Below are 27,572 nucleotides of genomic sequence, written 5' to 3'. Positions count from 1 at the left end.
TGGTGAATAATAGTTCTCACCTGAGTTCTGCTTAAGATTTAATCTTGCCTCTCAGAATTAAATCTATGTTAAAATGTTATTTTGAGGGCACAGACTTTGTGATTGTGTCATCTTTTACTGGTTAATAAGTTTTAGTATTGAATCTACAGTTGCCAGTTTGAGCTGCACATATCTAAAAACTTCACAAGAAAGACTGTCTTTGGGTGCTATTGACTGTATTTCTAATTTTTACTCTGCTTTATCAATGTGTATCTCTGGTACTAAACTTCAGTAGTTATAAATGAGAAAAGTATCTCTCAGCAGGCACCTTGCTGGCAGAAGGTCAACAGTAACAACCTTCATACATGAAGAATAGCCATATAAAGTTGTGTAAGAAAACATAGACTTTTTCCTACATGTGATATGTTTTCCTAAGCTCAGTTTCCACCTGAAAAACAAGTATTTGAAAACCTTTTTTTTCTGGGTCTATCTGATGGTGTGTCTGATCAACGAATATGGGAATGAATTTCACCTAGATTTTAATTAAGAAGCACAACAAAAAACCTGAAACATCTCTGAGATGGTGGAAGTTACCTTTTTCCCAGTTGTAATCAGGCATCAACAGGTGAGTTCACTCTCGCAATAATAGAAATTAAAACAGAAGAAGTCAGCCAGTATGTATCTCCTTTCAACTCTGCAACAGAAACTTAAAAACCATGGTAGCTGGTAATGTCATTTGACTTGTAGTCACTTAAATCTTTATGTGTAAGCCCAACTGCAGTGAACTGAGTGGGCTGATTCACCTCCAGGCCATGAGGGATGCTGAGATCACTATAGGAGATGCTTAAGACTCTCCCTTGGACTAAGGAAGGTGGGTTATTGTGGGTTACCAACAGCATCTGTAAATGAATTCAGCAAAAATTACGTTCTGTCCCGTGTTGGGTCCTCAGCACAGATTGTCAAACACAGTGCAAGGCTGTGAATTGTGATTACTGTTTGAATCTGAGGAAGTCACATGGCATGACTGCATCATTCTGACCATTCGCACTTAGCTCTGCCGTGGTGTGTATACAGTGCGACCATACATACAGTATCCGGTGCCCACGTTTCTGTTAGGACTGTTCACTGTTGTGTGAAAATGATGCTGTTGGTACCTTCCTTTGTTCTTGTATCCCTGGTTCAGTAACAGGAGATAGAAGACCACCAAGCATGAGCAGCATTTTTTCTCCAAATAAAGACTTCATAATCTGCCTGTATTTCAGTTTGCATACATGAATATACACATTTTATAGCTTTCTTGAGGTGTTTCACACACCACAAAATTCAGCTATTTTAAGTGTACAGTTTAGTGGGTTTTAGTATATTCACAGCAATGTGCAACCATCATCCCAATTTAATTTTAAGGTGTTTTCAATACCTACCATAAACACCCTATACATATTAGCAGTCATTTCTTCCAATTTCTTGCCCCTTCCCTGGCTGTGTTACTAATCTGCTTTTTTTCCTCTCTCTCTTGAGTTCTTTATTCTAAACATTTCGTGTAAATGGACATAATATGTGATCTTTTGTGACTGGCTTCTTTCACTTAATATTTTCAAAGTTCATCTATAATGTAGCATGTATTCATTCCTTTGTATGACCAAATAATATTCCATTGTATGAATATACATATTTTACTTAGCTATTCATTAGTCAATGGACACTGAGATTTCTTCCACTGTGGGGCTACTATTAACAGAGCTGCTGTGAACATCCATATACAAGTTTCTATGTGGACATAGCTTATATTTCTTTGGGGCATATGCCTACAAGTGGCTAGACTATGGATCATATGGTAAGTCTATATTTAACCATCTGAGGGACTACCGGATTGTTGTGCAAAGTATTGTTTACTATTTTGCATTCCAGGCATCAATATGTGAAGGTTCTCATTTCTCCATATCCTTGAAAACACTTGTTTTTGTCTGGCCTTTTGATTTTCACCATACTAGAGGGTTAACTAGATATATCTGGTTGAGCAAGAATTTATTTTTAGACTATTTTCTATTTTTAAATGTTTACCTTTTTACAGGCAGGAATGAACTTAATCAGAAAGATTTAAACTGGAAGCAGAAACATGCATACCAAGACTCCTCATTTAATCAGAAGTAAACGTGTGTTCTTTCACACCCCGTGGTGCATACCATGACCAGTTGTGTGCTTTGGGAGTGCAGGAGGCCCTCAGACTTGTTCTTGGAAAGGACCGTCCTCACTCTGCTGCGTCTGCCCCGTAAGGTGCTCCAGCCTCTGCTTCAGCAGCTCCACCACTCACTCACTGCTCATTGGCATCTCATTTCATTTGTCTAGGCACTAGTTGGCAAAGGTTTTGATATTTTAAGAAGATCCAAAATCTGCCTGTATTAGATTTCCTGACTGTTCCTAGTTCTGCCCTCTGAAGGCACAGAAAAGAGATCTAATCTACATCTCAGGCCCCCACTTCCATCCCTGAAGTATTTTCTCTCAGGTCTTCTTCACTCATTGAACCACTTCTCACAGGTAGATCCTTTCTACTCCACTTTGCTAAGTTGGGAGCTTCTGGGTCTATTTGTTGATATCCTGTTTTTAAACATGTCCCTTTGAATTACATATGCTGTGCCTCAGATAGTGACAGCAGATTTATCATCCTCCTTTCTGTAAACTAAACTGGTAAAGCATCTGCCTGCAATGCAAGAGAACCGAGTTCGGTCCCTGGATTGGGAAGATCCCCTGGAGAAGGAAATGGCAACCCACTCCGGTATTCTTGCCTGGAAAATCCCACGGACGGAGGAGCGTGGTAGGCTACAGCCCATGGGGTTGCAAAGAGTTGGACACGACTGAGCAACTTCACTTTTCACTTTCTGTAAACTAGAACACTTCTATGGCCTAACATATGTTTTACTCCTATCTCATCAAAGCCATTAAACCTTTATTGAAGGTTCCTTATTTTTGTTTTATTTATTCTCATTTTTTAAACTGATAATACAATCACATGGTACAAAATTTAAAATATTTAAGTATTTGATAAGGTATCTCCCCTCTCCTGTTCCCTCGGCACCCATCTTTTCAGAGTTACTCATATTACTAGTTCTTGCATATCTTTAGGGATTTTTAAACAGCTTTACTGAAGTAAGTTTACAGAGCCATGTAGTCGTCACCACAGTTCAGTTTTAGAACACTTGTCACCCAGAAAAGTCTCATACCTGTTTATAACCAATTCACATTCCCAGCCCAAGACAAACTCCCGTATTCCTTTTTTCTGCATATTTCATATAAATGGAGTTATATAATAGCTAGTCTTTTGTACCTAGCTTTTTAGGGATATTTTCGAGATTCACCCTTATAGTACGTGTCAGTACTCCTTATTGCTGATGAGTATTGTGTGGCTCTGCCACATTTTGTTTATCTGATTGCCAGTTGTTGGACACTTGGATTGTTTGATTTGGGGGGGTGGAATAATATGAATAATACTGCTATGAATGTTTGTGTAGAAGTTTTTGTGTGGACCCAAAAAATTTTATGTGGAATCATTTCTTTTGAGTATATACCTAGGAGTGGAATTGCTGGGTCATATGATAAGTTTATGTTTAGTTTTTAAGAAAATTCCCAAGTGTCTTCCAAAGCAGCTGTATCATTTTGCGTTCTCAACAGCAGGTTGTGAAGGTTCCGGCTTCTCCACTTTGCTGCCAGCACCCAGCACTGCACATCTTTCTGGTCACAGCCGTCCGAGTGGGTGTAAGGTGGCATCTCACTGTGACTTCAGTTCGTTCCCCTCGTGACTGATAGTGCTGAAATCTTCTCATGTTTATTGGCCACTCTTATATCTTCTTTGGTAAAATATCCATTCAAATCTTTTGTCCATTCCACATACATGCAATATCTCACAACTTATTTAGACCTTTAATTTCTCCCACCAGTGTTTTATAGTTTTCATTGTACAAGCCTTGCACTTCTGTTGTTAAATTTATTCCCTGATATTTCATTCTTGTTGTTGCTACTGTGAGTGGAGTTTATTTCCTTAATTTTATTTTCAGATTGCACCTTGCTAGAATATAGAAATACAATTGATTTTTTATCTTGTTGACCTTATATTCTACAATCTGGCTAAACTTTTTTATTTGTTTTAATACTTTGTAGGTTTCTTAGTGTTTTCTACAGATAGCGTCATGTCATCTGCAAATAAGAAGTTTTACTTCTTCCTTCCCAATCTGGGTTCTTTTCTTTCACAGGTATTTTGTACATGAAAGGCAAGTAACTGTATATATTGCATATATTTTCTTCCCTTTTCACAAAAATGGCAGCAAACTCTGCTTTTTGTATTTGACAGTTTATATTGAAAGTCCATTTTAGTGTGTAAATTATTCTCCCCTTTTTTAAAAAACAGCTGCAGAAAAATTATAGTGTATTACCAGTCAGTCAAATCTGCCTCACCACACTTTCATACATATTGGTTTAACATGATCTTTGTCTCCTAATTTTATATTAGCTTTTTACATTTTTTTGCGTCTAAATCACTTGGTCTTTGTAACACTTCCATAATTTCAGGAATGCAGCTGTTCCCTTTTCTAGATGGGAAAACTGGCAACAGAGATTATGGCTTGCTCAAGTAAAGACAGCTAGTAAAGGGAAGATCTGAGACTGGTTTAGGTATTTGGATTCCAGACACACAGCTTTTTCTACTGTATCAAAGTTATTGCCATTCTTCCTGCCTGATGCGTAAGGCTTTACAATTATCCCTTGTTTGATTTGGCCTATCATTCCTATTATTATTAGGGATCCTGACAGCTGTTTAGGCCCTTCTGGATGTTTTATATGGGAAAGCTGGGTCCATCAACTTATCCTTCAGCCCCTATAACTCCATCTTGCCCTCAAGTATGCTATGAGAAGTTTTGTTGTTTTATTCAAATCTAGTTCTCTGCTATGTAGTCTGGTCTACCAGTTAAATGACCATGTCTACTAGGAAAAACAAGGCTAAGCTGACAGGGTTTTATTCTGCCTGCTTTAGTGAACCTTGGCTAAAATTTGCTGATCTTTTTTTTTTAACCTGGATATGCTTGCAAATAATACAATTTGTGATACATTCTAGAATTTTATAGGTCGTCATTTTTAAAGCCTGCAGTTTGCTATGCTTATCTTTTAAAAAATTAATTTCCTGTCTCCAGACATAGCTCCTCTGCTGCTGAATCTGTTGCAAGTTCCCTGAAGGTCCTGAAATATAGTTTGTCTAGTTCAGGGAAGGAGACACTCTGTTTCCTTTCCTGACTTGGGCTTCAATTTACTCTACCAAACATCCTTAATCAGACAAGCACCTGGCATTTATTCAAAATGTAGATTCCCAGACCCCTCACTTACAACCTCCAATTCATTGTTCTGGGTTAGGACCCTTCCTCAGGAGAGTGCTGTGATGAACCAGTTTAAGAAATATCATTTTATATTAATTTTTTTTTTTTTACTATATTTTGGTAATCTTTTGCTTATTCACAAACATTCCACTGTCAGCTCCCTTCATTGCTCTACTTGCTCTGAATATAACTAAAAAGCCTTTGGGGCTCAAATATTCAAGTGCTTTTTGCTATATTCCTCACATTTAGGACTTCTCATAGGGCCTTTAAGCTTTTTGGCATTTATCCTTGAATAAATGCCTAAGTTGGATCTTATTGGAAAGCACTCTCTGCAGTTCACCGCTCAACCTCTTTAGTTATCCTCTGCCCTCTTTCTTATCAGTTTTGTGATAGTGTCACTTCAGAATTTCATTCTTAAGACACACCAGGCTAATCTTTGTCTAGCACCCACTTCAGAGCCTTTTCAAGTCCTGGGAACGTACCCAGTCTTGGCTTAGCTTCTTAAAACAGCTTGAGCCCTTATCTAACTACAGCATCCACCTCTCTATCACAAAATACGTAGTAGCATGTTCACATTGCTGCAAGCTTCCTGGCAATGTCATCTCAACCATTTGAACTGGATTAGAAAGGGCTCTTGGTGACTTGTATATTTCTTATTCTGTAGGTATCTAGGCCATTGACCACAAGTAATGGTAACAGGATCTCTCTTGTTTTTCCAGGTGGCAGACCATGTCTCTTCTGACTCTGTTTCATCTTCTACCAGTAGTTTCTGGAGCTCGAACTCTACCCTTTGCAACAAGCAAAATGCACATATGTTAAATAAGGGCGTACAAGCAGGTAAATTAAACATTTTCATTGAAATATTAATATAAGTAGCTCTTTAACCTGTGATAAGACACTCACGTCACTCACAACAAAAGAAATGAAGATTAAAAATATACTCAAGTATATTCTAGATATACTCAAGTATATTCTCTGGTGGTCCAGTGGTTAAGAATCTGCCTTGCTGTGCAGGGAACATGGGTTCAGTCACTGGCCGGGAATCTGAGATCCCACATGCTGCAGCGCAGCTATTGAGCTGGTGCACCACAGTTAAAACCTGGAACAGCCAGAATGAAATAAATTAGTAAATTTTTTTAATTAATAAAAAATATATACTCATGCCATTTGTCACCTGTCAGATAGACAAAAATTTAAGTTTGATAGCAAGTTTGTGGGCAAGCATGTAAGGAAATAGGTACATTCTAGTTGGTGTGTAAGTTGGGAGTGCAGCCCTTATGACTAACAACTTGGCAGTCTCTATCAAAATTACTTTGACCCAGCACTTTTACTTTTGGAGTTTAGCCTATAGATATATGGTGCATATATGTAAAATGACAAATGATTAATGACAGAACTAACCTCTGAAATATTGTTTTATTACAAGCAGAAAAGTAAAATCAACTTAGATGTCCATCAGTAGCTAAATTGTTAAATAAATTATTGTATATCCATATAATGAAGTCTTTGGAGAAGGAAATGGCAACCCACTCCAGTACTCTTGTCTGGAGAATCCCATGGACCAAGTAGCCTGGTGGGCTACAGTCCATGGGGTTGCAAAAGAGTCGGACACAACTGAGTGGCTAACACACATAATGAAGTCCTACATAGTATGAAGTAGCTTTTGCTACTAATGTGTCAAGATCCCCAAGATACATAATTAAAAAGAAAAAGCAAAGTACAAAATAGTATGTAGCATGCTACTACATGTATTTGAAAAATGAAGAGAATTGCTTGAATGTGTGCAGAAATTCTCTGGAATCACAGGGTTATAAACTTAATGGAGGACAAGAATGGGAAGGAGGCTTCTCACTTTATGACTTCCTATATGTTTTGATTTTATAAAACAGAATTGAACCTGCCCCTTGATTATTTTTCCCTTCAAGTCATGTCTTTACGTCTGTTAACCTCTTCCTCACCTTGGTGACTGTGTTTACTGTCCTTCTTACTTGGGATCAGAACTGAAATCTTTTTCCCAGTGACTCCATGTTAGTAGTGCTTTCCCTCTAGTATCTAAGCTGACAGAAGTGAGCTCCTCCCACAGACACACACATCTCCATCTCTCTGCCCTCGTATTCCTTGTCTTCTCGCTCTCTTCTCTTCATCCCACTGAAGAGGAGGCAGTAGCCTGCGGTTCTCAAACCTTAAAATTTTTTTAATTTACTGAAGTGGAATTAAAAAAAACTAGTGGTAATAGTTTAGGCAGCAGTGAAACTACCATTCTTTATGCAGACCTCATAATAAGAAAAACATGTATATCACTTAACATAGTTTAGGATTCTTTCTGATGGCAATAAGATAAAATACAACTTAAATTTGTTCTTAAAAATGAGATATCTCACGTATCTGAAATTACAATAAAACTTTGAAGATGCTTGATGTAGTAAATCAAATAATGTGATTCCAAAACAGTTTATATCACCTTTCAACTCTGATTGCATTGTCTTTTTGCTTATACTCATTCAGAGCACTGTCTTCAACAAATATTTTTACATGATGATACTTGTTAAAAATGTGTCTCGATGATTGTTTTGACTATTTTACCAGATTTATTTATTTATTTACTTTTTCTTTTGGCCACGCTGCACAACATGTGGGATCTTAGTTCCTTGACCAGGAATCAAACCCATGCCCACTGTAGTGGAAGCATTGAACCCTAACCCCTGGCCCACTCGGGAATTCCCTATTTTACCAGATGTAGTTATGAAGATTATAGATCTCAATTCTTTTTCTTTACAGAATAGAAAATAAATGATTAATTCTTTTCAAGTTTTCATTTACTGACTTAAATGCACCTGCCAACTAAATCTCAAGGCTTTTCTCAGAGAAGTCTGTGATCTTTACCCTCAGGTAACTTGGAGATTGTGAATGGTGTCAGAGAAAACACTCGAGATGTTGGAATGACTTTCCCAACTCCAAGTTCTAGTGAGGCTAGAGTAGAAGAGGACAGTGATGTGACTTCTTGGTCAGAAGAAAAAATAGAAGAGAAGAGGCTCCTTACCAGTTACCTTGGGGACAAAAAGTTAAAGAAGAACAAGAAGAGCTGCTGTGAAGGTCAGCTTCTAAGTCATGCTTTCTCAGTAGAAAAACTTGTGAATTTCCGTTCTCTTGCAATGCTAGGATTCTTCGTTTCTAAACAACTTAATGTTGACTCCGTCTTCCCCCCCGCACCACCTTGGCCCATTTTCAAAGTACAGTCATCTCTCTATATCTGGAGGGGCTTGGATCGAGAACCCTTCCTGAATACCAAAGGCTGTGGATGCTCAAGTCTTTTATATAAAATGACCTAGCACTGTCCCTCAAATGCAGGGATTCTGCATGCATGTATTACAGAGGGCTGACTGTATTTAATGCTACAGTTAGAGTCTATATACCTGCAGTAAGCAGACTCTAGGGCATTTTGCTGGCCCCTGACAGCTGATTCCCTGAGAGCCTATGTTATGCATATGTTTCTGATGAGAAAAATGAAAAATCTTTTTTCTTTCTTAAAAATATTTCCTATAGGAGTTTCATGGTTTGTTCCTGTGGAAAATATGAAGTCTGGTCCTAAGAAGGAAAACATGCCCAAGCTTCATGGCCCTGGTGTCTCCTGGTTTGCACCAATAACCAACACCAAACCTTGGAGGGAGCCACTGCGGGAACAGAACTGGCAGGGACAGCACATGGACAGTCACAGTTCACTAGCCGGCCCAGGCAAAGATCCACTGAAGCCATTTGTGAGAGCAACCCTCCAGGTACAGTGAGATTGAATTAATTTTAGCTATATGTTTAAGGAGGAAGAAAGGGTAAACCTGTGACTTGGCATGCTGAAGTATAGTCATGTGACCCTTGTTTCTGGTACCTCCACAGTTAATCTGTTCTCACACTCATTAATCAAAGGCTGCCTTACTGTTAGTGTTATAAATCACGTATCACCCTCAGTATCTGAGCAGGGCAAGGCAATAGAAGGGAAGATGTTGTGCAGCTGCTCATTGGGTTTGTAGGTAGATATCTGCACGTGGAGTGGAGTAGAGGCCTGATGTTTGCATCAGTCTTATATTTGTTCCTCCATTTATATAACTCCTATTTCTACTTAGCACAGGGTCTCTTTTTTATAAGTACTTGGGAGTCAAAGAAAATGTTATTTAAAGATGTATTTCTTTGAAGGGAAAATTAAAATCACACAGTGAGCCAAACCTTATCCCATCCACATTGGGGAGAGTTGTAATCGCCATAATCTTAGTTCTTGACTTATTCCAAAGGCATTTCTTTGATCCCTCTGATTTTCCTACTGGAACTCTGCTACTCAGGGAGTTGTTAGATCATCCTTCAGCTCTAAGTATTTTCTGTAAGTTACAAACAGGCTTTCCAAACCTGCTGGGCAGGTATGGTTTTTTTAGGCCCTTGGAGAAAAGACTGCATCATTAATATGAGGTTGGGGGCTTTTTCTTCTCCTCAGGAATCACTTCAGCTTCACAGACCAGACTTCATCTCCCGCTCTGGGGAACGGATAAAGCGCCTGAAGTTAATAGTCCAGGAGAGGAAGCTGCAGAATATGCTACAGAGTGAGCGGGAGGCACTGTTCAATACTGTGCAAGAATGGCAGGGCTACCGGGACCCCGTGCACCTGCTCCGTAAGAGAGGTACGCTCTGCCCGTTCACTTTCCGATTGCTTGGTGGAGAGGGCAAGGTCTGCTTCATGCAAGGTGGCACTGCTCAATGCCAGACCAGTTACAGGTCAGAAAGAGACTTCTGCTTGTTGAGACTCAAATCTCCTTAGATAGCAGAACCTGCCTAATTAAGCTCTCAGCACTTCCATGATCCAGAAAAGCACAGTTAATCTTGCCCTGTCACTACATCTTAAAAATGAGAGAGTGTGATGAGAATGGGCACTTGGCTTGCAGAATCTTAGTTCCCTGACCAGGGATTGAACCCAGGTCCTCGGCAGTGAAAATGTGGGGTCCTAACCACTGTACCACCAGGGAATTCCTGAGAATGGTGTTTTTAAAAACCAGCTCTGTCACCATAAGCAAGTTAGTTCCAAAAGTATAATGTTTTGATGGGGCTTGCTTCCCTCAAAGGGTAATAGTAATAATACTTATATAGCTCTTAGGTTTTGCTCAGACATTATTCTTGTTTAATGCTTGTAACACTTCTCTGGGGTAGATACTATTAATATCCCTGTTTCACAAATGAGAAAACTGAGGCAAAGAGAGATTAAGTACCTTGCCCAAATGGATTTGAACCCCAGTGGGCTGGTGCTAGACTCTGTGCTCATAACAATTATGCTAGGTGTAATATCTCAATAAAATAATATGTGAAAGCTGTGAAAACTGTAAAGTGCTCCCTAATGCTTTAATCACTACCTTACCTGTAAACAGGTCAGTGTTTCAGTTCACACTGTTTAGTCTGTGCCACAGTGTCCTGTCTTCAGGAGCCTTAGGCTGTTGTCATGGTCATCACCGTCTAACCCTGGCTTTGGCCGTTGCTCACCAGCCTGCACTGCCAGCTCGGGGTAGGGGCACAAAGTCCTGGCTGCTCCCGCTCACAGTTCTTGAGCAACACACCCTTCCTTCTTAAGACACAATCCTCTGTTACCAGTCCCCTCAGGGTCAGGATCGCCTCAATGGATCCTTTGCCCAGAGTCACAGTTGTCAATTGAATGAGACCAGGTTCAGCATAGCAGAACATTAGCTTTATACACTGATCACAGAATGGAGAAAGGAGAGCTCATGGTTTTTTTGTTTTTTTCCTTTAAAGATTTTTTCGATGTGAACCATTTTTAAAATCTTTATTGAATTCATTACAATATTGCTTCTGTTTTACGTTTTGGTTTTTTGGCTGAGAGGCATGTGGGATCTTAGCTCCCCGACCAGAGATTGCACCCTCACCCCGTGCCCTGGAAGGTGAAGTCTTAACCACTGGGCTGCCCGGGAAGTCCCAGTAGAGCTCATGTTCCAAAGAGGAGCAGAGTAAGGGAACTGAAGGGTTAGAGGGCAGATAGGTTGATTAGGGCTTGAGGAAAGGGGCGGAGATTTTCAGGGGCAGCCAGGGCATGCACAATCATCCATGGTCCTTTGCACATGGTAAAGATTGTGCCTCAGTTCAGTTCAGTTCAGTCGCTCCGTCGTGTCTGACTCTTTGTGACCCCATGAACCGCAGCATGCCAGACCTTCCTGTCCCTCACCAACTCCCGGAGCCTTCCCAAACTCATGTCCATTTAGTCGGTGATGCCATCCAACCATCTCATCCTCTGTCATCCCCTTCTCCTCCTGCCTTCAATCTTTCCCACCATCAGGGTCTTTTCAAACGAGGCAGCTCTTCGCATCAGGTGGCCAAAGTACTGGAGTTTCAGCTTCAACATCAATCCTACCAATGAACACCCAGGACTGATCTGCTTTAGGGTGGACTGGTTGAATCTCCTTGCAGTCCAAGGGACTCGCAAGACTCTTCTCCAACACCACAGTTCAAAAGCATCAATTCTGTGGCGCTCAGCTTTCTTTATAGTCCAACTCTCACAACCATACATGACCACTGGAAAAACCATAGCCTTGACTAGACAGACCTTTGTTGGCAAAGTAATGTCTCTGCTTTTTAACATGCTGTCTAGGTTGATCATAACTTTCCTTCCAAGGAGTAAGCATCTTTTAACTTCATGGCTGCAGTCACCATCTGCAGTGATTTTGGAGCCCGAAAAAAATAAAAGTCAGCCATTGTTTCCACTGTTTCCCCATCTATCCCATGAAGTGATGGGACTGGATGCCATGATCTTAGTTTTCTGAATGTTGAACTTTTAGCCACTTTTTCACTCTCTTCTTTCAATTTCATCAAGAGGCTCTTTAGTTCTTCTTCACTTTCTGCCATAAGGGTGGTGTCATCTGCATATCTGAGGTTATTGATATTTCTCCCGGCAATCTTGATTCCACCTTGTGCTTCTTCCAGCCCAGCATTTCTCATGATGTACTCTGCATATAAGTTAAATAAGCAGGGTGACAATATACAGCCTTGATGTACTCTTTTTCCTGTTTGGAACCAGTCTGTTGTTCCATGTCCAGTTCTAACTATTGCTTCCTGACCTGCATACAGATTTCTTAAGAGGCAGGTCAGGTGGTCTGGTATTCCCATCTCTTTCAGAATTTTCCACAGTTTATTGTGATCCACACAGTCAAAGGCTTTGGCATAGTCAATAAAGCAGAAGTAGATGTTTTTCTGGAACTCTCTTCCTTTTTCGATGATCCAGTGGATGTTAGCAATCGATCTCTGGTTCCTCTGCCTTTTCTAGAACCAGCTTGAACATCTGGAAGTTCACGGTTCACGTATTGCTGAAGCCTGGCTTGGAGAATTTTGAGCATTACTTTGCTAGTGTGTGAGATGAGTCAATTGTGTGGTAGTTTGAACATTCTTTGGCATTGCCTTTCTTTGGGATTGGAATGAAAACTGACTTTTTCCAGTCCTGTGGCCACTGCTGAGTTTTCCAAATTTGCTGGCATATTGAGTGCAGCACTTTCACAGCATCATCTTTTAGGATTTGAAATAGCTCAACTGGAATTCCATCACCTCCACTAGCTTTGTTCGTAGGGATGCTTCCTAAGGCCCACTTGACATCACATTCCAGGGTGTCTGGCTCTAGGTGAGTGATCACACCATCGTGATTAACTGGATCGTGAAGATCTTTTCTGTACAGTTCTTCTGTGTATTCTTGCCACCTCTTCTTAATATCTTCTGCTTCTGTCAGTTCCATACCATTTCTGTCCTTTATTGAGCCCATCTTTGCAAGAAATGTTCCCTTGGTATCTCTACTTTTCTTGAAGAGATCTCTAGTCTTTCCCATTCTATTGTTTTCCTCTGTTTCTTTGCATTGATTGCTGAGGAAGGCTTTCTTATCTTTCCTTGCTATTCTTTGGAACTTTGTGCCTAGCAGAGTTTGTACAGAGTTAGTGCCCCCTTTGGACAGAGACCTTAGCTTGTTAATGAAGCAAAAGTCAGTTTTGGACACTTCCAGGTTGCATCTACACAGGCTTGTTCTTGTGGTCAAGGCAGAACCGGTTTGGGGCAGTTGACCTCTATATATCTCTCAAAGCATGTATCTCAAAGTCCAGCTGTGAGACATCTCTGCCAAATGCCAGGTACTTTTGAAATGAACACAGAGATAAATCAGGGCAAATGTCCAGCTCTCAGGGTCTGGTATGGAAACATAAGTCACAGGTCCACAGTTTTTAGGGGCTGATATGGTGACACCACTTGATACTCAACCATAAAAAAGAATCAAATTTTGCCATTTGGAACAGCATGTATTAATCTGGAGGTTATTATGCTTAGTGAAATAAGTCAGACAAAGATAAACACTGTTATTATATCACTTATGTGGAATCTAAAAAATACAACAAACAAAGGTCCATCTAGTCAAGGCTATGGTTTTTCCAGTAGTCATGTATGGATGTGAGAGTTGGACTGTGAAGAAAGCTGAGCGCCGAAAAATTGATGCTTTTGAACTGTGGTGTTGGAGAAGACTCTTGAGAGTCCCTTGGACTGCAAGGAGATCCAACCTGTCCATCCTAAAGGGGATCAGTCCTGGGTGTTCATTGGAAGGACTGATGCTGAAGCTGAAACTCCAGTCCTTTGGCCACCTCATGCAAAGAGTTGACTCATTGGAAAAGACCCTGATGCTGGGAGGGATTGGGGGCAGGAGGAGAAGGGGACGACAGAGGATGAGATGATTGGATGGTATCACTGACTCGATGGACATGAGTTTGAATAAACTCCGGGAGTTGGTGATGGACAGGGAGGCCTGGTGTGCTGCGATTCATGGGGTTGCAGTGTCGGACACTACTGAGCAACTGAACTGAACTGAAAGAATATAAGAAAAAAGAAACAGTCTCACAGATATTGAGAACACACTAGTGGTTATACTAGTTGGGAAAGGGAAGAGGAGAGGGTCAAGATAGGGATTAGAGATTCAGACATAAGTAAGCTACAAGAATGTATTGTACAGCACAGAGGATAGAGCCAATATTTTATAACTATAAATGGGGTATAGCTTTTAAAAATTGTGAATAACTATGTTGTACACCTAAAACTTACATAATATTGTAAATCAACTATACTTCACTTCAAAGAAAAAATGGCACAGTCCACTAAAAAATCTCTTCTCTTGCTTAGGCTTCCTGGCAGCCCAAAAGAAAAGGCCTATTGGAAAGAAGGAAATGATTCAGAGGTCTAAACGGTAAGGCCAAAAGAATAAGTAACTATAAAAGTATAAATCAGGCCACCAAATGGTCAGGGGCTATAGCTTGGCCCAGAATAAAGGCATTATGCTCTAGTTAAAACATTAAGAGAAAATTAGCTATAAAAATAGTTTCTCACTTATGGTTCTAAAAAGGAAATGAAAATTAGCAGATCATGGTATGGATGCCTCATATATAAAAAATACAAAGAATTGCCAGGAATTTTTATGCTTTGGTCAGGCTTGTTTTTGTTAGAAACTTAAATATAAATAAAAATATTTTGAAATAAAAGTAAATACTTATTTGGGGTTCTATATATAGGCAATCCTTTTTCTAGGAATTGTATCCAATATAATAAGAGATAAGGAAATAATATCAAAGATACAATACATTAGGCTTGTATCTAAGTAAAGTTTGAAACTTGAAATAAAGTTTAAGAATCATGTGTACACCATTTGTAGTCTTTTAAAAAAAGTATTTGTGCTTACATAGATGCATATAGTGGGTTGGCAAAAATTCAGTATTTTCCAGAAGATGGCTCTAGTAGCACTTACTTGTCTTTAACTTCTTTCAAAACAATTTTGTTAGGTTGTATTGTGACAGCTGTCTGTCATATCAGAATGCATTTTAAAACTTATCAAAATTGGTGAATTTTTATGTATCCATTTTAATATTGAAGATAGAAGAAAAAGAGCAAATTTTCAGTATATTATACTTTACTATTTCAAGAGCAATAAAAACACAACTGAAATGCAAAAATAGATTTGTGCAATATATGGAGAAGTTACTACGACTAATCGAATGTATCAAAAGTGGTTTACAAAGTTTCATTTCATGCTGGAGATTTCTTGCTGAAAGCTCCACAGGTGGTCGGGTTGATCAGTTGAAGTTGATAGCGATCAAATTGAGATATTGAGAACCATCAATGTTATGCCTCATGAGAGACAGCCAATGTACTCAGTATATCCAAATCAAATGTTGAGTCTTTAAAAACCATTTGCACCAACTTGGTTATGTTAATCACTTTGATATTTAGGTTCCACATAAGTTAAGTGAAAAAAACCTTCTTGACCATATTTCTGCATGTGATTCTCTATTTAACATAACAAAAACATTCTGTTTTTTAAAACAAATTGTGATGGGTGATCAAAAGTGGATACTGTACAATAATATGGAAAGGAAGTGATCGTGGGGCAAGCAGAATGAACCACCAGCCACACCAAAGTGTGATCTTCATCCAGAGAAGGTGATGTTGTATATATGGTGGGATTGGAAGGGAGTCCTCTATTGTGAGCTGCTTCTGGAAAACCAAACAGTTAATTCCAACAAGTGCTGCTCCCAATTAAACCAACTGAAAGCAACACTCGACGAAAAGTGAGCCAGACTAATTCTGTTGAATCAGTCAACACAAAACACATCATCTTTCATCAAGATAACGCAAGACTGCATGTTTGTTGACCAAGAAAAAACTGTTACAGTTTGGCTAGGAAATTCTGATTCATCTGCAGTATTCACCAGACATTGCACCTTCAGATTTACATTTATTCTGGTCTTTATAATATTAATGGAAAATTTTTCAATTCCCTGGAAGACTGTGAAAGGCACCTGAAACAGTTCTTTGCTCAAAAAGATAAAAAGTTTGGGAGGATGGAATTATGAAGTTGCCTGGAAAATGGCAGAGGGTAGTGGAACAAAACAGTGAATACACTGTTCAATGAAGTTCTTAGTGAAAATGAAAAACATGTCTTTTATTCTCACTTTAAAACTGAAGGAACTTTTTGGCCAACGCAATACTTCTTTTTCCCCAAATGGTTGATCATACTATATATAGAAGTTTGTAGCCTGTTTTATTTTGCTTAACACTATATTTTGAGTATTGTGAATGTTTTCCCATATCATAAAACCTATTTGAAACATTTTGTGCTTTGTAATAATTTTATTATAGTCCCTAATTTATTTGTTTTCTTGTTGGAAATTTAGATAATTTCCAATTAAAGTGTGTATATCAAATGCATCTTTGATCATGTTCCTCAAATCAGTGGCATCCAATGCATGATGGACAGAGCCCAAGGTTTTCACATGACTATAGACCTTCACCCCATCTGTTTCCCCTACACTCTCTCCATGAAACCTTGACTCCATTCTTACTGATATTCCCTTCTCCTCCCGTCTCCTTTCTACTCCTAACTTCTTCAGGACCCACCTCAAACTTAATCTTTTTGGTCTTCGTTGACCTCCTTCTGTCAGAATAATTTTTTTTCATTTCCTGTAACTCTGTGTAGCATTTTGTAGATATGACCCCTTGTACTTTTTTTCTATTATTTTTCGTCTTTAGAAATATGGTAGTAATACATAGTCATTATCTTATATTGAAACCATACATCTTTACATATAGAGTGCCAAGAAGTTCATCCGCACCCTTTATTCCACTACTTTCCCAGAAGTGACCACTATCAGCAGGGTTTTATTATGTTTTTGTTTATCTGTATCTCTTTCCAGGTCTTGAACACTCTAGGCCAGGGTTCTTTATGTCCAAGTGTCTAACAGGAAGTTGGGCCCACAACAGGCCCACAGTCTGTGTGAGGGAATGAGTGCCTAGAGAGCAGTAGAGCTTAGGAGACGTGGGGAGAAGTGATCGTGTGCCCCTGTGGTCAGTAACCTCACTGCTTTCTGTCTTTCCACCATCACCATTTCTAAGGATTTATGAACAGCTTCCCGAAGTACAGAAAAAGAGAGAAGAAGAAAAGAGGAGATCAGAATATAAGTCATACCGTCTGCGAGCCCAGCTGTATAAAAAGGTCAGTCGGTCCTGAAGCAGGATTGATGAGGTTTACCAGGGGAAAGAGAAATCAAGACCTGTTTGAATTAACTGTGTTTGGAGAGTGAACTTAAGCTAATAAATACATTGTACCACCGCTGAAATTTAGAAGACAAAAGCACCTGTAACTAGATTTCAAATCTGAAAATCTATAAAAAGGCAAATCAAATGGACTTCCCTGGTGGCTCAGATGGTAAAGCGTCTGCCTACAATGCGGGAGACCCAGGTTCGATCCCTGAGTTGGGAAGATCCTCTGGAGAAGGAAATGGCAACCCACTCCAGTACTCTTGCCTGGAAAATCCCATGGATGGAGGAGACTGGTAGGCTATAGTCCATGGGGTCGCAAAGAGTCAGACACGACTGAGCAACTTCAGTTTCTTTCAGGGACTTCACTAGAGGTCCAGTGTGTTTGAGACTCTGTGCTTCCACTGTAGGGGCACAGGTTCAGTCCCTGGTTGGGAACTAAGATCAGACATGCTGCATGGTGTGGCCAAAAAAAAAATGTTTTCTTTAATATTTTAAAATTATTCAATAGATAAATAAGTCATCTTCCAGACACCTTTGGAGTGAAACCAAATTTCATAGTTAGGTGTCAGTTTAGATGCCATGCTGGAAATCCCCACATCCTTCAGAATTGTTGGTCTTTCATTTGAGTCCCAAATGGTAGTTTTATGTCCCTTACAGGTAAATCATATACCATTAGAACTTTTCAAATAAATTGGAAAATGTCCAAGTGTAGCATACAAGTTGGTAGTTTGGGGACTCGGGACCTTGAAGCCACCACCGTTTCCTACCCATGGCCCCAGTAGAATCAATGGTGCTACAAGTCCCAGAACCTCACAGGCCAGGGGACTTGCTGCCAATTAATTCCTTGAGAAAGCAGATGGACCTGAAGGTCTAGGTCCTTCACTGTTCTCATTTCTTTCCCAACCCCCTTGTTTGACCCTCAGAGGACTCTGAAAGTCAGGAACCAAGAGACGAGTTCATACGAGACCCATGTGGGATTGGAGAATTGCTCCTGGAGCAGGCCCCGCGGCTCGGGCTGGGCTCCCTCAAGTGGGGTGTGTGGTGCGTCAGCATCACAAGGCCAGGCTTCTCTTTGTGCTTGTGTGTTTGTGAACTGACAGACGGATTAGTCTGTTAGGATTATATTAATATAATGTTTCTGTGTAGACTACAACAGACTGTAGATCATCTTTCCTAAACACTTGAGGAAGTACTTTTTCTACTATAATTACTGTATTTTCTGAAGCTGGGAAAGATAAGATTTGGGAGAACCACACCGGTCTCTTCAGCAGCACATCTCGGGTGAGGAGCGGCTGTCTGCCTCTGATGGCAAGAATGTCTAACTTCTTTCCTCCCTTTCTTTTCTTCCACAGAAAGTGACCAATCAACTCTTGGGGAGAAAAGTTCCTTGGGACTGAAATAAAGAGTATTTTCCTCAGCGCCTTGGAATTATATTTTATCAGCTTGGAGGAACACAATCCTTAGTTTTATGAGTCTGGTTGAATAAAACTTGTTGTCCATGTGTAATGTAGAAGTAGTTACCTTCTAAAGAGTCTTGGGTAGAATGATGACTAAGATTATTAATGGTTTAGGAGCAGTATTTCTCCACAGTGGCCTTACCCACAAGGATATTTGTTACAGTGATACTACCTTAATTCTAGCCAAGAGTAAGTCCCTTTTTGTATGTGTTTTTATAGAAAATAAATAACTTCTGATTGACTCATAGTAAAGCAAGCAGCAGCAGGTTTTTTATTTTCCATCTGGAGAAGTGCCGGGAGCTAGGCAGTGTTTCCCAGGGGTGTGTGGGAGCCTTCAACCTAAAAGTGCCAGTCAAGGGAAATGGGCTGTTAGAGAAAATGTGTTCTCTCTTTAGAAATGCCATGTGATGTAGTGAGAGCCCTTTTGTTGATTCTGTGGAGACAGTGTCTGCTTAGGTAGCCATTGAGTGGGTCCAGGGACTCGCGGCAGACACAGGCACCTTGGGTCCAGAGCCACGTCCTAGCCTCACTCCAGCTTCCCTCAGGGCCGCTAGCCTTTAGTAGACACAACTCAGGAAACAACAGTAGCTGGATTTAAATCATGACCTGGTCCTGGCCAGAGAGATGCAGGTAGTGCCACTTCTGGGTCTGGTCCTGTCCCTGGCTGCCTTCTCCCCTTCAGCAGAGACCTTGGGAACCGTAACAGATTGATGGCATCATTGGCCCCAGTCCTTCTCACGTGGATTCTTCTCACACGCCTTCTCCACGCCCTCTTCATATGATTTTGCATTTCCATTCACTGAAAGTGGGGAGGGTCCCTGGCATGACACCTGGACACCAAAGGGGCGACCCAGCCTAAGCTGCTGACCCACAGATTCATGAGCCAAAGAAAAAGGTTTACTATTGTTTTGTGGTAGTTTTTCACGCAACAACCTGTTGGCATTAGATAAATGAAACAGTAGCAATCCCAAGAGACTGAATGGAGCAGAGCCACCCCACCCCCAGCGCCACTATGCAAAGCCATAAGCTTTTACCCAGCCGTCACACTGAGACGTCAGGGGCTGCCTATTTCTGCAGCAGAGCCGATTCCTCCTGACTAATCTGCTAGAAAGCAGATCACAGGCCCCCTCCCTGCTCCAGTGCCTGAGAGTCCTGAGCAGAGGGGAGGCAGTAGGTAAATTGAATTTGAGAGAAAGAAATTAGCCTCCATCTTTTGAGTGAGAAAAACTGGCTCGTCTTCTGGAAGCCAAGGCGCTGGTAAAGGGCCAGGGCAGAGTGCTGCAGCATGCTGGTGGTCAGGACCACTTCCCCATAGCCCTGGTCTCGGGCAAACGTGAGGACAGTCCTGACCAGGGCTTTTGCTATCCCGTGACCTCGGTGCTCAGGGGCCACACACAGGTGAAGCAGCTCCAGCTGCTCCTTCCTCAGGGTGGGCTGCCTAACAGGTAGTGCTCCCACCATGCCCACCACCTGCCCCTTGGACTCCGCCACCCAGAAGCCCGAGCCACGCTCACCGAGGTAAGATTTAGTGATGTCAGACATGTCTGTGTGCAAAGACATGACTACAAACTGCTTCCAGGGGTATTTGGCAAGGAACCTCAGGGCAGCAAGGAGGGCGAGGCTGGCCACAAAGGCCAGAAGCCAGGAGCCAGAGACTAGGATTACGGCAAGGGGTCCCCCAAGCAAGAGCACAAGGGTTTGGGGCAGCTTCAGGATGTGGCGGAAGGTGGCAGGAATGTGCTCGGCCTTCGCCATAGAGAACAAATCTATGACCCGTTTGCGGTCATTTTCCTGGTATTTGCGGATGTGATAGGGAGCCATAGAAGACTTCTGGTTGTCTGGATCTCGAAGTTCAAGAGAGAGCTAGGTGTCTCCTTATGCTTGCCCAGCAGCCCTGGGGAAGAAAGAGGAAGCCATGTGAGTGGCCCACCTACCAGAACCAGGAAGACCCTGCTCAAAGATGTGTCTCTCTGCTTCTACCCAAGAGGAAGTAGGCCACAGCCGCTGGGAGAAGGCGTAGAGTCCAAAAGACCTGCATTTGATCATGGCTTCATGCATGACCTTGGGCATGTTATATAATCTCTAAGGATCTGCCTTCTGAATTTGCTCAGAGGATTTAATGAAATAGCATAAACAAAGCTCTGATTATAAAGTACCCTCCCTGTCTTTCCCCATTCCCTAGCCCTCTTCTCAGTTTCTCCATACACTGGCGCTCCATGCAGCAGCCACGCATGTGTCCGCCTCCTTTTGGTCCCTCTCTTCAGGGCCCATACACTAGGGGAAGCCTATTTTTCCAAGTTCAAAGACTTGGAAACAGCAAATGTTCCTTCCCCCTTGATTGCAGATTTTCAGGCTGCTGAGAGCGCAACACCAAAAGTGATCCAGCCTTGAAGCCCGGGCGAGTCCGGAGCTCCAGGCCACACCTGAGAGCACTGTCCTTCCACCCATGTCCTCTCACCTGCTATCACAAGAGCCTGGAGCGTCCAGGGCTGCCTCTGCCTGGCCTCTGTCCTCAGCGTCCGACTGGCATCCAGGAGAGACTGTGCGGGGCCTGTTCTATTTCTGGGGCCCAGGTCCTGGATGGCACCTCATTGGCTGACTTCTGAATATTTGTTAATCATAAAGCCCAAGCTCAAGGGGCTGGGCTCTGATCGAGCAGGAAGCCCATTCTTTGTTCTCTGAATTCCAGGGCATTAGCTTGGAGGGGTCACGCAGGGTTTGGAACAGCTCAGGGGCCCTTGCCCTTGTGGCCGGCCTACACCCCCAACCATGGCAGTTCACTTGGCACCTTGGCGTGGAGTATTCGCCCCTCACCCTGTGCTCTGTCATCACAGGCCAGAGTCCAGTTCTGCTGGCTCAGTATACACGGTCCTCCACGGCTGGGTGAGGGCAGTAGGGCCCTGCCCATCAGGGCATATCATCCAGGTTACGAAGTTTGGGCTCTGTTCTAAGAACATCAGGAGCCCACTGCTGTTCTTTTAGCTGGGACGTAATAACCAGAGGTAGCGGTGGGTTGTGTGGTATGTGTGTGTGATTCTGGTGACCTGTGGAAAATGGACTGAAAGGGCCTGGAATGGAAGTCTATATCCCCCTGCCCCCCAGAGGCTAGTGCAGTGGTCCAAGCAGAAGGGCCTCTGGATACAGATAGATACGCAGATGCTCACTTTACAAGATCACCTTGTCAAGGAAGGCTTGTGGGAACTAAAATCCACGAGCCCTGGCACAGAGCTGAGTCTGACCAAAAAAGGCATCTTTTTCTTATTTGGCTCAAAGGTGTCACTGCCCACTGAACTGCGTGTCCACAGGTTGTGTCAGTGTTGAAGGGGGCGACTTGTTCTATGTTCGCAAAGGAGCCATCTAGGCTAGCGGGCATCCTACAAGAGAAAGCGGTAACTTGGACCAGAATGGGGCCATGGATGTAAACTGGCCCTCTTAGTGTCTTTCAGGAACAGAAATGACAAGTTAATGCTAATCTGAGGATGAAGAAGGGGTCAGAGATGGCAGCTAGGTTTCTGGCAAGAGCAACTCGGAGGACGCTTCAGAGACCAGACTCGTGAGAGAGATCACCGCAGAGGCGCCATTTTTAACATGTTAGCGTTAAGCAAAATTTGAACAAGGAACCAAAAGAGAATAATAGAAGGCTCCAAAGTATAGCTGAGTAACCCTAATGAGTCTCTAATATTCACCAATCAGAAACCTAATGGTCAAGCTGAGGGGCCAGATGTCCTGTCTGGCCCTGTCCTCTCTTTCCTGTATTCTCACCAACTTCTTGTGGCTTCTTCAGCCCAGTGACCTTGGTTTACATTTAGGCTTTTTAACCTTCCTCATAGTCATGAATGATGATCATGAGGATTTATTGACATGAAAAATAACTGTCAAGCTATAAAAGGTTATAAAACAGTATGTTTTCATTCATTTTTGAAAAAATATAACAATAATTAATATTCACAAGTATGCAGAGAGAAAAGTCTTGAATGGTTACACCAAAGATTGGCAGCATTTATCTCTGGATAGAGGAATTACGGGTAATTCTGTGTAAGAGATGCAAGTCTAGAAGTCTCAGCACATTACAGGCTCTTGCCCCTGCTTTCAAATGATGAAACTGAGGCTTGGGAATCTGTCTCTGCCTCAGCCAACTCCTTTTTTAAAAAATTTATTGAATGATAGTTTATTTACAATGTATTAATTTCTGCTGCAAAGCAAAGTGACTCAGTTATACATATACATTCTTTTTCATATTCCCCATTATGGTTTGTCACAGGATATTGAGTATAGTTCCCTGTACTATACGCTAGGACCTTGTTGTTTATCCATTCTGTGTATAACAATTTGCATCTGCTAAACAAATTGCACCTGCTAAATTCCCACTCCCTCCTCTCCCACATAGCAACCACAAGTTTATTCTCTGAGTCTGTTTCTGTTCTGTGGATGAGTTCATTTGTGTCCTATTTTAGATTCCACATACAAGCAGTCTCACATGGTATTTGTATTTGTCCTTCTCTGACTTTCTTCACTTAGCATGATATTCTCTAGGTCCATCTATATTGCTGCAAATGTACTTCAGCCAACTCTTAAGAGTCAGTCTAAAGAGACCCATTAAAAGATTGTGAATTCCTGAAGGTAAGGCAGGTGTGTTATTCTGTTATTTTTAATTAACCATTCAAATGTGTACAACTCAGTGGCACTTAGTATATTCACAATGTTGTATAACCACCTGTCTTGTTCTGAAGCATTTTCATCACCCCAAAATGAAACCCTTTAGTCAGTAGGTAGTCACTCCATTTCCACCGCTCCTGCACCCCTGGCAACCACTAGCCTGCTGTGTCTTTGGATTTACCTATTCTGGATGTTTCATTTAAATGGAATCACACAATATGTGAACTTTTATGTTTAGTTTTTCACTTTGGTTCTCAAAGTTCACCCATGTCCTAGCAGGTATCAGCACTTCCTTGCTTTTTATAGCTGAATAATGTTCCATCAAAAGGACAGACCGTGTGAAGTAATTAGCCTCCAACTAATAAAAAAATTTAAAAAAAAACAAAAAACAAAACAAAAAAAAAGGACAGACCGCATTTGTTTATCCAGTCATCCACTGATGGACACTTGTTTCCACATTCTGGCTATTGTGAACAGTGTTGCTATGAATATTCTGTACAGGTGGTTGTTTCAACACCTGTTTTCAATTCCATTGGTATATATCTAGGAGTGGAATTGCTGGGTCATATGGTAACTATTTTAACAGCTTGAGGCACTGCCAAACCGTTGTCCTAAGTTTTACTTTCCCACCAGCAGAGTCTTACTTCACTGTATGCCTCAGTATTATGCCTGGTACCTAGACAGCTGTTACTTGCTGAGATATTAGATAGCTGGCACTGTAAGAAAAGCACTTTTCCTGTGCTGTACTATTTGACCTTCACAACCATGAAGAGCTAAGGCTCACATTGCTTCCATTTTACACACATGAAGCCGAGGCTCACAAACCTGAGATATCCTACCCATGAGAGTGGCACCCGAGCCTTGGCAGTTTTGACTCAAAGGCCTGAACATTTTGCTTTTTAGTACCACATGCTGACCCCAAAAGGCAGGTATCTGACAAAGTGTTTGAATTATTAATTAGTATAAAGTCCTGTATGCCAACAGAACCAGCTGTCTGCTGGGATGCAAGCTTCATCTCTAAGCCTCATCACGCCCCTATGTTCAGGCCATACTTAACCAAGATCCAGTACGTGACTAAGGCTCAACGTCCAGTTCAGCGCTACCCTCTCCATCAAGATTTCTGACCCCTGCCAACCAGATGGATCTTCTATCTGCTCCCTCCTTTGAAGACTTTGCACTTCTCATTCAGCACTTACATTGCTGTTAATTTGTTACCTGCTAAAAACTGTTAACTTATTAACAGTTAAACAGTTACTAGTAACCTGATGAATTATTTTTTCTATTTACCCGTAGGAACCTGATTATAATAGGTAGTTATATTTTTGAAATCACTATTATTCCAAGAGTTGTGGGACATGAGAGCAGCATGTCAATGAAACCCCATGCTTGCATTTATGAAGAACACTTGCATACTAGACCAGCTAAGCCCAGAAATGGGTCAATGAACTGGAAGTTAGACAATCAAGTGGTGTAGTGTTTTGGAAGTCTCAGAAAGAAGAGGAAAGTGTCCTGGAAAGAACATCATCTCCCCTGATCTCTCATCAGGGTTCCCAGTAAGCCAGCTTCAGGTCAGTGCCCTGGATTCCCACTGAGCACTCATAACTTAAAGGACATGAGTGAGACGAAGTAACAGCAAATTGTTTCAAGAGGAAAGAAAGTGGTCTGATAGGTCACTCCTTGGCAAGATGTTCAGAAATACTGAACAGTGACTCTAGCTCTATAGAAATACTTCTAATCTAACCTTTTAACAAAAGGGAGGCGTTATCAGGCCCCAACACTCAAATTAGGATAACCCAAGCTCATTTTATATAGATCACCAAAGGGCCCAATTATGAAGGTGTGGTGGGTAAAGGGGAACCAGGTATGTTAATGCTCAAGAGGCCTGAAGTGAGGCAGGAGGGTGAGGGGACAGGAACCTGACCCAGAAGTTGAGTAGCAAGGACCACCCTGAGAGGTCCAAGGCCAAAGCCAGCCTAGGGATCCTTGCAGCGAGGGGCCAGGAAAATAAATACCTTTGGCCTCATTCTCCTGCTAGCCTCCCCACTCCACACACTGGCCAAACCCAAGCAGAAGCCAAGGGGAAGGAAGGACCTCTGGCTGTGTACATGGTAAGTCAGCCTCCAGGGCAGAGAGAAGAGGCGAGAAGACTGAAGAGTGAGCTGGAGGGAACAATGGCAGATAACGGGCACAGAGGACTATGAAAATACAAACGTCTCATTCCGAGACCAATCACCTGGAGAGCTGTGCCTTACTCAGTCTGTACCACGGAGTGCCGATAGCACGTGAGTCAGCAAAGCAAGACCAGGGGCAGAGAGGCAGCCGCAGCCCTGGCACAGGTCCCAGGTTTCCAGACAAGCAAAAAGGTCACCAAAGGAGAAAGCAAAGAGGAGAATGGCAGCAGGTGGCCTGAAACAGCCTGTGAGCCCCAGGGCCCCTTCTAAAAAGAAGGCACAGTGCTTAGGAGCATTCTTGTAGTTTTCCCGAGTGTGAGGTGGGGAGATGGGCAGCGGATTAAAGATTCTGCCACTGTAGGGGCAGCTTTCATTGTTCCCAAGACTGGGGAGATGGGGAGCAACGACTGCCTGGGTGTCAGAGCCCCCTTCCCTCACGTTATCCTAGCGACAGCTGGCTTTTTGCTTTAGTATCCCTTGTTAATCCTGTAACCCTTGACCAAGGAGCCAAATGAGGGTGGCCTGCCAAACTGCATCCCTTCTCTTCCAGCATCAAAGGCCCTATAATCACTGGTTGCTTTTGCTGGGGGAGCATTTAGGCTCTGAAGCAAACTGGTTAATTTAAGAACAAAGAACATTATTCCTAAATTGGCTCAACTTCTTTAAGAGGAAAAGCTTGTGGACCTTATGTTAACTTCTTTCCCAGGAAATGGCATTACTTCTTTTGCCTTCTTCACCCAAAGGCTCACAGTTTAAAAAAAATCTATATAGTTACAGGTATAAACCCTTTCAAAACTCTTCATAACAAATAAACATAGTTCAGCTTCAGCAGTAGTCTGACATTTCAAAATGGTGAAAATGTTAAGGAGTTTAAAGGCATTGTTGGTGAGTCTGCTGAGAGTGGCACACTTGTGCACTTCTGTTACAAGTGTGAAGTGGCACCTTCCTGGTATTAAACATTCATATCCTCTTCCCCAGTAATTCCAGTTCAGGGAAGCTATCCTACAGAAAAAGATGTGTAGAGATTTACTTGCAAAAGCAAAATGAAAAATTGAAAGCAATGTTAATTATAAAAACAATTACATTATGTGAAGTTTCACTTTTACAAAGAACATGTTTTATAGTGATGGCTGTGTGGAGTCATTAGGAGCATAGAATCAGGGGTCACTTGGAGTTTTAATCCTGACCACAGGCACTTTGAGCGTTAGGGCAGCTTTGACTTCTCCCTAAGCTTCAGGAGAAAAGATGCCTTCATAATGGAGAAGTCTGGGGTACCACCTTAACGAAGCGACCAAATATATCATCAGTGATGAGGCCAAATGACGGTATGTGCCTCCCAACGATGTAAAATTGGAAGGACATAAAATCTACCTATCATTCTCCAAAATATTTAAACTGACTCGCATCACGAACAAAGTCATTCTGAAATTCTGAAAGACATCTGGGGTATTCTTCAAAAAATGTCAACATCACCTTTTTTTAAAAAAGTTAGTTCCAGAAAAGAGACATGACTGTTGATATAAGACAGAAACCAACAAAATTCTGTAAAGCAATTCTCCTTCAATTAAAAAATAATTGGGAAAAAAAAAAAAAATTGAGAGAGATATGACAACTAAATACAATGGAGGGTGAAGTGCCCCAAGGTCTGCAATTTACTTTCAAATATTTCAGAAAAGAAGTGCTTGCCCATGCATAGAAAAGACTACAAACAAGCAAACTTAGCAAAACATTAACATAGGGCCTGTAACCTACTCTATCTTGACTGACACAATCATATTTTAAGATAAAATGTGAAAAAAAAAATCCCAAACCATTTATAAAACATGATTTTTAGCTGTATGACCTTGCACACATTATTATTTGTA

At 41.6% G+C, this 27,572-nt stretch overlaps 2 protein-coding genes across 11 annotated transcripts in view; one reads left to right on the top strand and one right to left on the bottom strand.

Moving 5' to 3' along the window:
* ALMS1 (ALMS1 centrosome and basal body associated protein) overlaps positions 1-19,903 on the top strand; it is a 202,481-nt gene extending 182,578 nt beyond the window's left edge. For 8 of the 10 annotated variants that reach the window (XM_043468172.1, XM_043468173.1, XM_043468171.1 and 5 more), the window contains 7 exons: positions 6,056-6,173; positions 8,226-8,429; positions 8,880-9,109; positions 9,814-9,997; positions 14,514-14,577; positions 17,277-17,376; positions 18,776-19,903. In XM_043468172.1, the coding sequence (XP_043324107.1) occupies positions 6,056-6,173; positions 8,226-8,429; positions 8,880-9,109; positions 9,814-9,997; positions 14,514-14,577; positions 17,277-17,376; positions 18,776-18,820 (945 nt within the window). In that variant the 3' untranslated portion in view covers positions 18,821-19,903. Of the gene's footprint in view, positions 1-1,702; positions 3,519-6,055; positions 6,174-8,225; positions 8,430-8,879; positions 9,110-9,813; positions 9,998-14,513; positions 14,578-17,276; positions 17,377-18,775 lie in introns of those variants that run through there. The other 2 variants (XR_006269379.1, XM_043468174.1) reach the window with 2 other exon arrangements.
* Positions 19,904-19,996: 93 nt separating this feature from the next.
* Positions 19,997-21,476, bottom strand: NAT8 (N-acetyltransferase 8 (putative)). The gene is made up of 2 exons (XM_043467915.1): positions 21,339-21,476; positions 19,997-20,774 (listed from the first exon to the last, which is right to left on the bottom strand). The coding sequence occupies exon 2, from the start codon at positions 20,699-20,701 to the stop codon at positions 19,997-19,999; it is 705 nt and encodes a 234-aa protein (XP_043323850.1). The 5' UTR covers positions 20,702-20,774; positions 21,339-21,476.
* Between the last annotated feature and the right edge of the window lie 6,096 nt (positions 21,477-27,572).

The sequence above is a fragment of the Cervus canadensis genome, chromosome 5 (genome assembly GCF_019320065.1).
Source record: "Cervus canadensis isolate Bull #8, Minnesota chromosome 5, ASM1932006v1, whole genome shotgun sequence".
Taxonomy (NCBI): Eukaryota; Metazoa; Chordata; class Mammalia; order Artiodactyla; family Cervidae; genus Cervus; species Cervus canadensis.
Note: the sequence above shows the minus strand (reverse complement) of the source record. Positions and strands in the feature narration are given on the sequence as shown.

What these genes read in the sequence shown, in the direction of transcription:
- NAT8 (XM_043467915.1), bottom strand. Translation starts at nt 20,701, where the DNA reads ATGGCTCCCTATCACATCCGCAAATACCAGGAAAATGACCGCAAACGG.